A 16,671-nucleotide genomic window follows, 5' to 3' on the forward strand; every position below is an offset into this window, starting at 1 on the left:
AATGACTCTGGGAACAAGATTGCCCATGGCCCTGGTAATGCTCTAAGAGGTTTTGTCCTTGGCCCTAAATTTCCATTTCCATTTCCCAGTTTTATGGGACTGGATTGGAGCTGAATGGACGCATCACGGCTTTCTCCGCTATTTTTAAATACCAGTTTCTTCTTCTTATCCTTTTTAGCCGTTTAACCTTCAATAAGTATCCATTACATCATTTATTAGACAATTGCAACGCATCAGTACAAAGTAATTTGGATGGAAAGTTAAACAAGTAAACGAAACCAAAAACCGTATAACCAATATCGATGATAGTGAGCTGGTTGTAAAAAGGAACATTGCAAGATATGTCGAGGAAACAGGATAAAGTGAAATGGACAGAGCATATGAATAGTGATCTTGTGGAATGCATGAGAAAAGCGAAGGATCTGATATCGTCTGTAGACCCTCCACGAAATACTACCGGGAGGAAGAAGGGTTATATCGAAGTAATGGCAGATTTATGTGTAGATAAGGGTTATGGATACTTGATGCTAAGAAGCCAGAATTTACGGGATCAAGCCTCAAGATTGGAGAAAATGGAGCAAGAGTAGAACTATAGACGGAATACTAGGACTTTTTTTCGAGGGTGGGAACAGGTCTATGATATAGAAGAGAAGGCTGCTGAGAAAATAATATTCAAGGTGACTTGCAAACATAAAAAAAAAATAGCCCACAGCAGCAGTTTGAGAATGCTAATGCCATTAACTGGTGTTTGCATAAACCAGTAACAACCGAGAGTGGTTGAACACCTTCTCCCACGGGACTGCCTAGTACAATAGTCACAGGTCAAAGCAAAATCAAACCAAATCTGCCCCTTTATGAGGTGTTTCCTTCCGAAATAAAGAACAAAACGTGTGAGCCTCTGTAATAAATTTTATTGTCAATGGTGTTTACAACGAAATCGTCCACTACAGGAGAAGTATACTCAATGTACCGTCTGGCTGTGCAGGGAAGAGTTTCATCAAAGAATTAACTTTCTGGATTACGCAGTTCAATGCAGATTCTGACTTAAAGTCAGTTGCCTTGAAAGCATCCATGGTGATCCCAACTTTGATCCTGCAAAAACCATCCACTGCTTCTAAAAGCAAGGAACACAGCACAGCAATAGAGCATTGATTACCTGTAGCTCTTTGGAAACAAGGGAGTTTAACTATCAATAGAGTTATTTCAGTATAGTTATGACTTAGAGTTAGAGTTAACGACTTCCAAAATCCTGAATTCAAGATTTTTGACTGCCAAAATTCTGAATTCAAGATTTTGGATTCCCAAAATCCTGAATTCAAGATTTTGGACGGCCAAAATCCTGAATTCAAAATTTTGGAATTCAAGATTTTGGACTTCCAAAATCCTGAATTCAAAATTGTGGAATTCAAGATTTTGGACGGCCAAAATCCTGAATTCAAAATTTTGAATTCAGGATTGTGGCCGTCCAAAATCTTGAATTCAGGAAATCCTGAATTCAGAATCTTGGAATTCAAGATTTTGGACTTCCAAAATCCTGAATCCAGGATTTTGGAAACTTAACTCTAACTCTACGACATAACTCTATGAAAATAACTCTAAGAATAGCTGTCCCCGAAACAAGGGGACCTTGATTTGTTGCTTAAAGAAGTGAGGTTTATACCGGGGAAATTTGTGAACTCTATGAAAACTAGGATGGCCGCGGACATTTCCAAAGTTTTTTCAAAGCTCGTTCTGCAAGGAAAATAATCAGCTGTAATGAAACTCCTAGATAACGAGAGCTCGTCTGGCCTGCTGGACCTATCACCAGACGTCCTGCGAGGGCTACATGACAAGCAAGCAGAGGTGGCTGATATTGCAGAGGAGAGTTTGTTGCACAGTCCAGTTGAGTATATTCCACCAACCATGTATGATCTCATAGATGAGGCAAGCAGAACCAAGGGCTCAGCAGGGCCATCGGGAATGGACTCAGAGCTTTATAGGAGAATCCTGTGCTCTAAGACCAAGGATAAAATCTTAAGAGAACGGATAGCTGTGTTCACGAGAAATATGCTTAAGAAATCGTACCATCCATCTTTACTCAAAGCCTTTACATCTTGCAGGCTCATCCCACTCGACAAGAACCCTGGAATTAGACCAATTGGTTTTGGAGAAGTGCTGAGGCGAGTAGTGGGAAAAACGGTCAGCAGTTTCTTAAAGGAGGAATAAAAGAAGCGGCGGGTCCCCTGCAAGTTTTTGCTGGTCATAATGCAGGAGCGGAGGCCGTGATACATGTAATGAGCCAAGTGTTTGAAGAAGAAGGAACAGATGGGATTCTGTTGGTCGATGCAAGTAACGCCTTCTTCCAACTTTGTTCAGTCAATCAGAGCCTCTCCCTAGTGAGGTGCGTCAACATTTCACCTTCAACGGTGCAAGGGGGTTTGGGCATGCCACATTTGAGAGCTGAGGTGCCACTGTAACAGTTGGCTGCCTGAAGGTCAATAACTACTGTGCACATAGATTCTATCACATCGCAGAGTACATTTATGGCATCAGATGAAAGATCTACAGAGGAGCTTAAGAGACATCATCAGTCACTTAAGAGTGCACGTGGCAAAGAGAAAATAGAAAGCATTGACTCAACTCTTTCCCCAGATCTGAGAGACAAGGGCGCGAGTTCTTGGTTAAATACGATGCCTCTCGCAGGTCAGGGCCTAGCCCTGAATAAGCAAGAGTTCAGAGACTCCCTACACTTATGGTATAGTTTGCCTCTAGTCGATCTACCAAGTTTATGGGTGTGTGGGGATAAATCTACTGTAGGCCATGCCTTCTCATGTTAAAAGGGGGGCTTTGTAGCGCAGAGACATGATGGTGTCCGTGATTTATTGATGGCATTCATCAATAAGGTCTGCAACATTGTGGAAATCGAACCATGCCTTCAACCCCTCGACAACGAGCGGCTACATTTGAGAAGTGCTGCCACAAGCTCTGAAGCAAGATTAGACATCAAGGCCCGCGGGAGGTTTCTGGTCAAGAGGAGTTATGGCATTTTTTGATGTAAGAGCTACGCATGTTAACTGCAAGTGTTACCAGAACAAGATGTATGCAAGGAGCAAGAAGACAAGAAGAAATGCAAGAGATGGGTTCATTCACACCTTAAGTGTTTGGAACCAATCAAGAAATGGGAAATGAGTGTCAGCGTTTCCCGAACCATCTTGCAGATAAGATAGCTCAGAAGGACACCGAGCCGTATAACACAGTTATCTCATGGCTCAGGACGCAAATCTCTCTCGAACTTCTAAGATCGGTACATGCATGAGTGAGAGGTTCATGAACCCCTTTTCACAGCAAGATAGAACACTCCTTAGACTGTAAAATGAATGTCGCCACAGCGGGCATGTAAAGTTTTTTGCCAATTTTTCAAGCTAAATGCTTTTGTATTATACATAATTTTAAATTTTTATGAAATTTCATATATTAATTTTATCAATCGTATAATGTAAATAAACTTGAATTGTGAATAAAGTTGATTATTATTATTTTTTTGACACTTAGCCATTTACATACTAGAGTTAGTTTCAAAACAAATTGTTATTAGACAAGAGGCATTGGAAAGATAATTCAAATAAAAATATTTCTCTTTGAACATTCAATTACTAAGTTGTTTACTGCATTCGCTATCAAGTGGTACATAACCTGTATGGGGGTCAACAATTATTACAAGTTAAGTGATTTCAGAGAGAGAGAGAGGAAAAAAAAAGTTATTTACTAGTAGGGTCAGTCCGTGTAGTGAAAAACTATGAGTCACCATTTTTCACTATGCAGACCACTCAACTGGCAAATGACATATATAAAATTATCTCTCCAACTTTCGAAGCATGTTTAAAATGGGAACCAGTGACAAACACTCTGTTTCATTTTTTGTCCACGGGTGCATTTTAGTAAATTTTCTCAGTTGCTTCACATTTCTGGAACAACTGAGTTATAACTCCATCAAAAGTAGCTTGCATACCTTTAGTTAATACATTTATTTACCATTGTCAATGATTAAGAAGAGCTTTATTTAAGTCAAGCATGATGGGTGATGTTAGTTGATTGGCTTCCCAATCAGTACCGTACTTAAATCATCTCTGGAAATCTTGGTGGCTTGTTGGTCATCCTTGCTTTCCATTATCTGCAGTTTCTTTGCTTTTTGCATGGTACTCAAATGTTCACCATTCAGCCATCTGGCTGTTAGTAGGTCAAATTGTCATTGATGTGATATTTAACTTGTAAGTAATAATTATTAATGTGTCTTCGGAACTGTCGAGCTCAGAGAGAATAGAATTATATATTAAAATGCAAAATGCATGGTAGAGTATGCAAGAGATCATCCATTCTCGCCGAATTAAAAGGCTGCTCTATGCTTTTACTGTTCAGGTGGATTTTGATGACCCAGACTTTGAGAGGTTTCCAAAGCTCAAAGACATAAAAGGATTTGAAGTAATAGTTGGCCCTGGGGATGTACTGTACATTCCTATGTACTGGTAAGGCATGCAGTATTTTGATAAGTACATTTGATTGCATGGTGTATGGGCCTGAGGGCAATTAAAAATTAATTCCATGCTTTTTTTCACAAAATTGCTACAAGATTATTCAGAAAACGTTGAAAATACAAGTGACAGGCATTAATCCTTACCCCTGGTAATTCACACAAGGGCACATTGTGATGATGATGTTCATCACATTAAGGGCAAAATTATTAAGGGAAGCCCATTGAATGCTGTGACAAATGGAGTCAATTGAATACGCTTTCATTCGGTTAAAGTTCAATTCAATAAATCATTGCTTTTCAAAGAAATAGTGCTAAAATGTATTTAAATGTGGTCAAAAAGCAGTTTATTCAGAATTTGGAAGAAGATTTTCCTCAATCCTGTAACTTCACTTGCTTTGGATAAGCAACTTTTAAATCCAGATCAAGTAATCATGCCCTCTTGATTACCAAAAGTGCCCTTATTATTAAGAAAAAATGCCTTCCATCTCACCCAATCATTGTGAATTGGACATCCAAAAGTAAAAAATGAAAAGAAAAGAATACTTGCACATGAAAGAAAAACATAGATCTGAATATAAAAGCTGTTGAAGTATTCTTCACTTACTCTATCTGTATGATAGTTTATTATATGACTAGCCCCGTGAGCGGGCAAAATGAACCAAATCCTGTGCTGTGATTGGCTACCCGAGTGGGCAAGATGGAGCTAATCTTGCTTGCCAGGGGTTTCTTGCGTTCTCCCACAAGATAAAAGATCATTTTCTGGTGTTTTAGCCCATACAAAAAATCCTTTATTGACCAAGCTTGTTCAGTCGAGATGGCTGGATATTGACCTCATTATTTTTTTACGAGTTTATGGGCCGAGACGAAAAATTGCCAAAAAATAACTTGGCCAATATCCAGCCATCTTGACCTCACACTTGGTCAATTAAACCCATATATATTTGTAATTGTGTGCCAGTTGAGTTTGGGCAGTTTTAGGAATAACTGTAACATCCTTACCTTCATGTTTGCATGGGTGTGTGTGTTTGTGGGTGTGTTCAAGCTGTGATAATGTTTTGATTACTGTTGTTACATTAGGTGGCATCATGTGGAGTCAACAATGAATGGTGGAATCACCACATCTGTAAATTTCTGGTTCAAGGTCAGTGTCTATTATAAACCCTTTCAACCCTGAAGAGTCCCCCATTGACGAGTAAAATCATCTGGCATTAGACAGAGTAAAATCTATAAGTGCCACTCTTAGGAGGGAAAGGGGATTTAGGGGCATTTGGGGATTTAGGGGGTATTAAGGGATTTGGTTGGTGCTGTGGTCAGAGTACTTGCCTGGGTGTTTCATTATTTAATATTAATTCTGAATGATGCCATTTTGCAGTTGGCGTAATTTCTTCTCTTTCCTACTCCAAGATGATTGTTTTTGACCTTTCCTTTTCAGGGGATTCCCGACTCTTCAAAAAGCAACATGAATAATTACTTTTACTTGCTTTGGTTTCCAGTCATCCTTAACTTTGAAAGCTATCATAGATTTTAAGGAGGCTCGAACCGGTTTTAACACTTTCAACAAACTGTACTATTTGGGAAGATTGAATCTACCTAACTTTTACATTGTACCATGGCAACAAAAGAGCTATCTAAAAACACCCTATATTTTGTCTTCAAAGGCATATATCGCGAAAACGAACGCGTAAAGCCAATTTCACAATTGGAAAATTTTAAGGCGGCTCTGAATCTGCTCCAGATAATTTTTTTTAAACTTTGCAGTTTCATCGTAGCCTGCCAATCACTTTTCAGCAATAAAAAATTGAGGTCACCAAGTTTGTGTTTGAAATATACATGTAAGCGCATAAGCACAAAACATAGGGCGTTTTTAGATTGTTTCTTTTGCCACAGTAATTTATTATGTCACATTAATACATGCATCTTGTTAAGCAGTTATTGGTGTTTCATACCGTACGATAACATTGCTGTTAAGTGAAACGTTGTAGAGTTATAATCCTTCTAATAAGACTTCCCCTTCAAGTTGTTGAAACCGGTTGAGCCACCTTAAGTTATGTGATTATCTTAAAACAGGGCCAATTTTTCTGCTAGTTAACTATTTTTGTTAATCAATATTTAGGCAGGACCAACCCCAAGCCAGATTACGCACCCATTAACTCCACAGCAAAAGGTCGCAGTTATGAGAAACATAGAGAGAATGTTGGGTGAAGCACTTGGAGATCCTCATGAGGTAAAACTGAGGATTATCCTATACCTACAGCTACCTCTTTACTAGATGCCAGAAGTTCAGCTTCTTGGACAGATTCCCAAACCAATAAAGTGCAAGAACCTGTGAATAGGTCTGCTGAGTCCCTTACTATGAAAAGGAGCACTCTCTCAACAAGTTGTGCAGCAGATGGATTAACCTCTGACCTCTGGCTTTAATAGAAGCCGAGACTGTAAACCCTCTGATCCATTGTCAGGGATGTTCGTGTGATTTTTATTAAAGGAGGGCGTGAGTGGTGTTGTGAAATGCATAGTTGAAGGACTCAAGGACAAAACGACCCTGACGTCTAATAGTCATAATGATAAAGATAACGATAACGGTACTAACGGTAACTATAACGATGACGCTAACGGTAACGATGATAACGATAATGATGATGATAATAAAATCAAGTGAATTTTCGGCGAATCAAGTCAGTGTTGGTTTAGACAAGAGGGGAAAACAGGAGTATGTCGGCAGAAAATCCTCTCGGAGCAGGGTAGAGAACCAACAAGCTCAACCTATTTATGATATTGAGCAAACTCGGGTTACCTTGGTGGATGGTGAGTGCTCTCACACTAAGCCAACGCCTCTCCCTTGTGTCCCCTGCTATATGCCGAAAAACTTGGTCAATTGAACTGGAGTTGTCTTTCTTGAAATGTAACCCGGAATTTGTATCGTGAAAAAAATTTATGCTCTTGGTTTTCGAAATATTCATGCATTTTAGATAAAGAAAATGGTTGCTGGCATTTCCAGACGGACAAAAACACCTCGGGAATTCGTCGAATTAGTTTCACACTTTTAATGTAAACAATCTCACGGATACCTTTTTTCCGTAGCTTTTCAAAGGATGAAATACTTCACGGTATTGTAGCAAGTCTGTCTTCCTCTTTACTAAATAATCGTACGATTTTATCAGTAATTATTTCTTACCCATTTTCGTTTTGGCTTTTTGTTTTCCAGATTGGTCCCCTGTTAAATTGTATGGTGAATGGGCGCTACACAGAAAACACCAATGAGAAAGAAGATGCATGTTGAAGACATGCCCCTCCCCTTCCTTCCCCGCTCCGAGAACGAGGATCTGTCAACCACTCTGTTCAACGATTCTGTTCCTGCAACTGAAATGAACAGTGATGAAACCTTTCATAAATTTCAGTGAACCAATTAATTTCTTTTGATAGAATTCACATTAGGCTTTTTAAATTTGCCCGATTGAAAGATAAATAATCTGACATGTCCAAGGAAAAAACGACAATTTTATCAAGAACCGTTAGGTGCTGTACTATTTAAGAGAGAAAAAAAAACATGGTAAGTGCTGACTCTTTAAAGTGCCCCTAACCCCAAAATATATTTTTTGCTAAAATTAACCATTGCACCTGTTCGAAACGCATTGCGGCCATTTTTTCATTTTTCTAACAAATCCTGCCATTTTATAGGCTTCGAAAGTTGCGAACATCCAAGCATCTTGTGTTCACGACCGAGTCAGAAGGGGAGTGGGCCTATTCCTGATGTGACGTCACAAACTGATTTACATGGCATTAACTCTTTGTAAAAATGCATGCAAATTAGATTGTGACGTCACATCAGGAATAGACCCACTCCCCTTCTGACTCGGTCGTGAACACAAGATGCTTGGATTTTCGCAACTTTCGAAGCCTATAAAATGGCAGGATTTGTTAGAAAAAGGAAAAAATGGCCGCAATGCGTCTCGAACAGGTGCAAAGATTCATTTTAGCAAAAAAAATATTTTGGGGTTAGGGGCACTTTAAGGTTAATCTTAATTTGACACATATCTTTTGAACGTTTGGTAGGTACAGTCTGAACTATCCCCGTTAGATGGGCTGCGAATACAGTCAGTCAGTTCTGTCAAATGGAAAGCGCCCTAAGATTAATTTCCGTCTGGTCTTCCTTCCGAGATCGCCGAGGAGCGCGGCCTCCTTTCCCGAAACAGCGGCTGAAATGATTGTCTTGTCTCAACATATCGCTTTTACATGAATAAGGTTGCTAAGGGAAAAAAGATGTAATTATTGTTAATAATCCAAATAGTTCTTTTTTTTTCGCGAGTGGAATAATTGTTTTATTAAAAACGCGCCCAAAATATAGAAAACTAGACTACAATAAAAATAAAAAGGCCCAAAAAATCACGCATATGCTTGCTGTGTTTGTAGATCATGGTACAATGGCTCATAACCCATGATGGCTTAGCCAATGAAAACTCTCGAATTGCATTATCCAATGATCCAGTTTTTAATAAATCCAGTTAGCGTTACAGAAGGCAGTATTTCATTAATTTGAAAAAGTGGTATCGAGGAAACAATGCTATTTTGACAACTCACAATTGTTAATGTATTGTTAATAAAAATTCCAAGAAACTGTGCTGCGCAATAATTCAGATGAATAGAAAATGAAAGTTCAAATTTGCGCCCAAGATGTTTAAATGAGAACCAAACGTTTCGAGGGTACTCCCTGTTCATCAGCAGACCACTGATGAACAGGGAGTACACTCGAAACTTTCGGTTCTCATTTAAACTTCTTGGGCGCAAATTTGAACTTCCATGTTATATTCAATGTATGGTTAATGTCTAGTTGGAACAGTACCATGAATCGTTTGCTACACTTCACTCATCATTATTTATTAATCTAAGTGGGACAGTGTTAACTAAGATTAATTTCATGATTAATAACGTGGGTGACAAATTGATCCTTAAAGGGGCAGCGTCACGCTATTTTAGTCAAACTTCACAACACTAAAAGACGCCTTTGCATCAATGAAGACCAACAAATAATGAGTAGTTTTGTTACCGATAACCACTGAAGTGCACTGGATCCGGTTCTGAATGTGCACTGAATCTGAAAACGATTCTTCGTTTGTGGCTTGGTAATGAGTCTTTGTTTGTCTTTGTTTTTCTTTGTGGTCCCTGACGACGTTCCCAAACAAAACTTGGTTTTATCAACGGAGTTGATAATGTAAATTGGCCACCGTACAGAGATCCTCTGTACGGTGGCCAATTTACATTATCAACTCCGTTGATAAAACCAAATTTTATATACTACTTCCCCACCGACGCAGCACCACAGTTTCTTTAGAAACTACCCCCTTCGTTCCCAAACAAAGACTCGTTACCAAACCGAACTACACTGTCGCTGTGTGGTGTTCAAAGTGAAAGAGGATCCTTTCCATCGTTTTATCGATTCGTTATGGACACTAACAGCCGCCTGAAGTCGCTGGCAGGGCTTCGATTGCGCGGCTAGCGGATTGAAACGAAAGAAAAACCTTTGCCCTCGAATTCTACGGTGGATTTATGGCCTTGGGAACATTTAAACCCGGAAATTTGACTCAATTTGGTGGGCTCCAGAGAATTCAACGTTCCAGGGGGCACCCAACGAGAATATAGTTCAAAACCACTTAAACATAGCATTGTTAAACGTATTTTAGTATTTAAACGGTAGATATAGGCATATTTTTATCCCCTAAGAATTTTTCATCTGTTCAGATTCCCTAGCTGAAAGTCTAGTGATCCGAAAATTATAGGTATCAAAACTTTCCTTTTCGAAAATTTCAGCCAGAAAAAAGGCTCCCAAAAACTCTAGGCGACCTTTTTAGGGTAAAAATCGGTTAAAAATGGGCAATTATACCATGTTTTAGATGTTCGAAAATCCTAGGACAGGCAGGCAAGCAAGGAATTTTACAACAAATGAGCCGAAAATTCTAGATCTCAAATCTTCTACCGAACAGATATTTTCCGAAAATTTACGTTGGGTGCCCCTGATGTTCAGCCTTGCACGGTATTTTACTATAACCGTTGACAAACGAGAAACTGATAATGGCTCAATTCGCGTCGAATCTGAAAAAAAAACCACACAGGAAGAAGGTAGGTAAGGGTAAAGTCTCAAGTGGCCCATCAGGCCGGAGCTAATTCCGGTTTCCATGGCATGAAGCGACTAGGAGTATTTCTACTCCCCCCTGGATGGGATGCCAGTCCATCGCAGGGTTAGCCCCAGCATTTCGCTGGTACCCATTCATACACCTGGGTGGAGAGAGGCACCGTGAGAGCAAAGTGTCTTGCCCAAGAACACAACACAATGTCCCCGGCCAGGACCCGAACCCGGACCACTCAATCCGGAGTCGAGAACACTAACCATGAGGCCACCGCGCCTCTCACAATGGCAGTAAGGTTAGGCTTTTTAATTAACAATTTTTCCGTAAAATTATCTTCTTTGAGGTTTTTTATCGGGATCCCTATATAAATTCTTATATTTTTGTTGGCTTTCCCTCACACTGAGCTTGGGGCGCTTGCGTTCAGCCTTTGTATTTTATCAGTATGACCGACGGTTGACAACCGAGGAACTGACAGTGGCTCAGTTCGCGACGAATCTGGAAAAAAAACCTCACAGGAAGGAAGCGACCCACAATTGCAATAAGGTTAGGCCCGTTTTAAACGTCGCATTTTACAAATGTTGAATCTAATGCAAATGAAACAATCTATTATTTTCGCTCATTTGCATTAGATTCGGCACATATTCCCTCACACTGAGCTTGGGGTGACTGTGGCTCTGGCACTTACTAAAGGCGAAGTCTACGATGAAATAATTATTTGAACGAAAAGGAATGAAACATTAAGACATGGTCACCCTCAGCAAGGCTTCTGTTCTACGAAAAGTGGAGAACTCTGGCAATATATTGATAATTTTAGAGAGACAACAAAGGTGAAACCAATTGCAGTCATGAAACGGAAATGATTGGAGTCACAACAGTATTATCTTTCAGTCGCACACCCGACCGAGCGAACAATCAAGGCAAGTTTCTCTCCCCTTTCACTCTACGGATTGACTTCAGCTTTTTTCTGGAAAGGGGCATCTGGAAGCCGATTTCAGGTTCGTCTTTGTGTTGACACTTTCCTTGCGAGCGCGGCAATCTCTTTCCTCTGGCGCAAAATAAGGCTATCTGTACAATGCTTTTGGCGGAGCAGCATCCAGCCTTGCCGAGTGCCCATTTATTTAACATTGTAATGACCATAAGCGTGAATTACATTAATGATTTAAAACTTATTGATAGAATCTCCTTCCACCACACACTACAGAGTAGAATGTCATTTTGGGGAAATTCTTACGGTGCCAGAACTCGTGCACACAACCTTGTTTTAACGAGAACATTACTGAAAACTATTTCTCGCAATTAAGGACGTTTTTAAGCCTCTTCCGCTGCCCTTTAGGTTCGTATCTGAATTCCGTTCGTATCAAACGCTACGTAGAATTCAAAACCAGATGGAATTTGCTTGTGAATGCGGTAGCGAATAAACCGGAAATTAAACATTTCTGGGTCTCGCGGATTATTTGTCAATCAACCATGCATGCGTGTTTGTGAGGACGGGTGCAATATCGGTGCTCTTTTGGGCAGTTTTGTTTCCCTTTCTGATCTCTGTTTAAGCTGTAACTGTCATTGTGAGACACTTCTATCTTTGAGTGTGGGAACTTTACCGAGCAACCATCCTCGCAGACTCGGAATTGCTAAGCCTGGCCACTAACGACGCAACATGCGTTCAGTACCATCTTGCTCATATATTGGTTATTCGTTCTTTTTTTGCGTGTTTATGGACCTCGACTTCGTCTCGGTCCATAGACACGCATAAAAAGAACTTGGCCAATATCCAGCCATCTTAACCCAACAAGCTTGGTCAATAAAGGATTTATTATATGGGATAAAACACCAAGATAAATGATCTTTGATCCTGCGGGATCAAGTGAGAAATCCCGAGCCGGCACGATGGAGCTTTACTGCCCACCCGCGTAGCCAATCACAGCGACTGATTTGGTTCATCTTTCCCGCTTACGGAGCTAATCATATAATAATAATAATAACACATATTAACCGTAGTGGCCATTTGGTAGAGAGTTCCCGAAAATAAACACGGGCATTATAAAATCTTCATTTTATTAAGTATAATTGCAAACCAAGCCAAACCAAACTCATTACAGGGGGGTTTTAGGAACCAATGAAACAAACAGAACAGGAAGCAAACTAGCTGAAAAGTTGAACCACGGACTACCAGGATCAAATTCCACGAGTGGTCAGACCGGGCCTGGTTCCTTCACCTATACTTTTTTAGGGCCACTTAATTGTCTTCTGGATAGTCCAAACATTTTTGTGATATCATCTGTTGACATTGGGGCAAGTCAAACTGAAATCGTTATAGGCCAACTTTTTTAATCATCGGTGATTTGGCACTGAATATTAAAGATGGGCATCGGACAATTTGTTTGTTCAGTACATGTAGACAATGCTGGGATGTTAAAGTTACTGTTTGTGAAAAATTTACAAACCACTACAGTAGTATAGGAGTTGGGGGTTTCAACGCATTTTTGCAAAAATGCGCTTAAACGCCCCAACTCATACTACTTTCCATTTAATGGCTTCCATCGATGGTTTCCATCACATGGGCGTGGCCAAATATGGGCGTGGTCATTTTCAGTCTCATATTCTTGGAAATCTATATGTTTTATATTTCTGCGAATCTATGCCGTGGCGAGGCAGAATGGATCCAACGCAAAATTTATTTGGGAACTATATGTTTGTAAAAAACCTAAAATAATATCTCATATAATAGTATAATGAGTTGCCAAGAACTGCATAAAGAACTTGTCAATATGGAAGAAGTGGTCTGTCCATTTTGTAATAAGCAAATCTCGAAACATACGAAAGAAATTGAGCAATGCTGCAGTCAACCTGATATAGTGAATGATAATACTATAGTTTGCAAAAAATGTGGAACAGTACAAGGTTATACACCTTTAATAGAATTTGTTGATTTTCACTCAAATAAGCATAGATTCCATCGTCAAAGTGTTTACCAAAGAAAATATCATATAGAAAACATAATGAATAATATAGCTGTAAAAAATGGTTTTCAGATAACCGTGAAAAATAGAGATAAGATATTGAGTATTTTTGATGAAATTGGTAAGGTCGTAAAATCTGTGAATATAGACAGAAAGCGTCTGATTAACATAAATTTCATTTTGAAACAAATATTTAAAATGCTTGATCTTCCTTATGAAAAGGTCAAGACATCAAAGTCTAAAAAGACACTTGAAAGTTATAAACGATATTGGCAAGACATCCTAGCATTATCATTCGATAAAATAAATGTGATAGTTAAGGAATGAATTTGTCATTGTATTTTGCGTAGAATTTATCAACACTAGGACAAACATCAGTTACAAAATCATCTACATTTTTTAATTCTGTGTGAAACGATGGTTGAAAATCACCGCTTCTCAACATGTCTTTTATTGAATTCAATAGATGTTGATAACTTTGGTATGCGTATGTGCAATTTTGTATTTTAAGATCCAGTGATTGGAAATCCATGTAAGACTTGATTAACAAAGCACAAGTGCTGATAGCTACAAGGGCTATACCGCCAGTTACAACAGCCGAAACCAAACCACCTGCTCCAGTTAGAACAGAAATACTATTGCCTATCAATTTAAATCTTTTGAACCGTTTTACAGCCTGTTTGTAAGCCCAACACTTTCTATGGTATGCCTTATAATAGCTCTTTAGTTCATCAACCTGATCTTCAGTCAGTGAATCTGAAATATGGTTCCAGCTAAATATTCTCTTTTTTTGGTCGGCCATATATATGGTTTAGATTGTTAATCGTCTGCATAGACAAAATAGTATACCACTGACTTGACCACAAAAAGGTGATCTTTTAATCAGTTTAGTTGTGTATTTTTCTGAAATAGCATAAGTGTAACCTCTACCAAGCTTATGGTGGTCATAAAACCTCCCGGAAGCATCATGTAATACACTATGTGAATTTAATATATCAATCCAACCGAAGATCTTTTCAAGTAACCATGTTAGACAGCCACTACCTGGTCCAAGAAGACCAATTTCACCATCATTGAGTTCAAGAATCTCATTCATAGACATGTCTCTTTTAAAATAGAAACAGTGCAGGTATTGATAAACAAGTGCTGATTTTAATATTTTGTCATTAATGCATGGATGTTTTTCTTTTGCTTCTTGAAAACTATATTCCACAAATCGTAATAAATTGTCGATATACATATATATTGAGTTATATATTTTGAAAATCCACATCACAAATCGAAATGATTTTGAATGAATCTGAACATATTTTTCAATTCATCATCAGACAGAGATTTAGCCCAAACGGCAAAAGCATATAAATCCATTTTACAGAACTTTATAGCAACGCCATTATCATGAACCTGACATCCAATGAATATTTCTTGTGCTGAACCTGTAAGAGTAGCAGAAATTGTTTTTGTTTTAATCGGAGTCACTGTTGAAACACCTCTAAAAAGTTCCATATTTGTCTGATTAACACGGATCGTCCACACCTCGATATTACCTGTGAGATTCGGCAAAGAAAGAACTTCGAGTCTACCATCCGATATTGAACCAAAATCGATATAGACTGTGCCGTCTCCCCATGGTAAATGCACACCGAATCTGATGGCTCCACGCCCCCATTGAAATTGTGATTGGTCAGCTATCGATTCTGTTTTGACAATCAACATTACTGTACATGTGTTACCAGAACTACCCGCTATTTCAGAAACATCAAATGATTTTTTTTCCAAATGGTCATCACTACCATCGAAACGTATGAAAAAACGTTTTTTCAATGAATCCCTCAGAAGAAGAGGCTTTTTTGAATTGGTTTGTTGTGAAAAATCGATATTATTCACAGGATCAATCCATGAACTAACTCTATCATTTGAATCGGCTGTGACTACTGATAAAGCTGGAATTAATGCAATGCTGATTTTGTCTAACACTGGTATACCAGGTAGACTGTTCGAAATAATAAAAGTCGATCTGTCTAACTTCAAATCGAGTTGTTTTTTTATGACAACATGGTTATCTTCCGTAGCAGCCTTAACGACGAGATTTTTGTCGGTTTCTATATGTCCATCATCATTTACTGAAAGTTGAGCTTGAGCTTGATAGGTAAAATCATCATCAGAGTGATAGTCAATGGTGTATTCAATTCTGTCACCATTGTCGTCAAGAAGATGTGTACCATCTAAATTTTTTACATACAATGTCATATACTGTTGCATTATATAATTCAATTAATCAGTAATGTTTTGTAATGTATAATGTAAACATAAGATCTTACGCCATCCCCATCGTCATCATCAAAATTTATTCGTATGTTTGTTATGTTTTCAAAATATCGATTGATATTGACAGTAAGTATTTTGCTTGTTGAAAAATCTATGTCATAAAATACACTAGCGTCTCCATAAAAAGTTATATCGTGATTCGACTCTGATGGATAATTTTTTTTAGCATAAATTTTTATTTTATCGATATAAATTTTAGTAAATGTTAGATGTACTGTTCTAGAAATATTAAAATCACAACCCAGTGATGATTCTAAAGTGGTTCCATAGGCGTAAGACGGTAATATCTTATCAAATAACCCTAAAATTTTATTACCATTCATATTGATTGGTACATGCATTTGAAATTGACTATTTACAACTTGATAAGCCAATTCGTAATCATAGATAGTAAAATCAAGGTTGTTTTTTGCTTCGCCTTTTATACCGTAAATCAGGACATACAATGGTAAAAGAGTTGGGCTTCTATTGTCATAAGTGGATTGAACAGTTACATATAACCGTCTTTCGATAGTTGGTGAAGAACCATCTGGTGATAAGTTCATGATAAAGCGATAATATTTATAATCTGTGTTGGTTTTGACTGTAGTGGTTCTATTGGTGTTCATGTTTCTTTTTTCAAAAGTAACCTGAAATGAATTAAACTCCACATCAAAACCAGTTTTTTGGAAATATATTTCTAAACACACAGTATATTTATCGCTGTAATTGTCACGTATCAGTTTGAATAGATTAAAATCGAATCGTCCTTTGAACA

General features: G+C 38.4%; 1 protein-coding gene across 1 annotated transcript in view; it reads left to right on the forward strand.

Moving 5' to 3' along the window:
* The window catches only part of LOC138007435 (hypoxia-inducible factor 1-alpha inhibitor-like), a 16,973-nt gene extending 8,802 nt beyond the window's left edge, over positions 1–8,171 (forward strand). Inside the window, exons 3-6 of the mRNA XM_068854332.1 lie at positions 4,396–4,502; positions 5,588–5,651; positions 6,624–6,734; positions 7,713–8,171. Of these exons, the coding sequence (XP_068710433.1) occupies positions 4,396–4,502; positions 5,588–5,651; positions 6,624–6,734; positions 7,713–7,787 (357 nt within the window). The 3' untranslated portion in view covers positions 7,788–8,171. The remainder of the gene's footprint in view (positions 1–4,395; positions 4,503–5,587; positions 5,652–6,623; positions 6,735–7,712) is intronic.
* The last annotated feature ends 8,500 nt before the right edge of the window (positions 8,172–16,671 follow it).

Source organism: Montipora foliosa, chromosome 6, assembly GCF_036669935.1.
Source record: "Montipora foliosa isolate CH-2021 chromosome 6, ASM3666993v2, whole genome shotgun sequence".
Lineage (NCBI taxonomy): Eukaryota > Metazoa > Cnidaria > Anthozoa > Scleractinia > Acroporidae > Montipora > Montipora foliosa.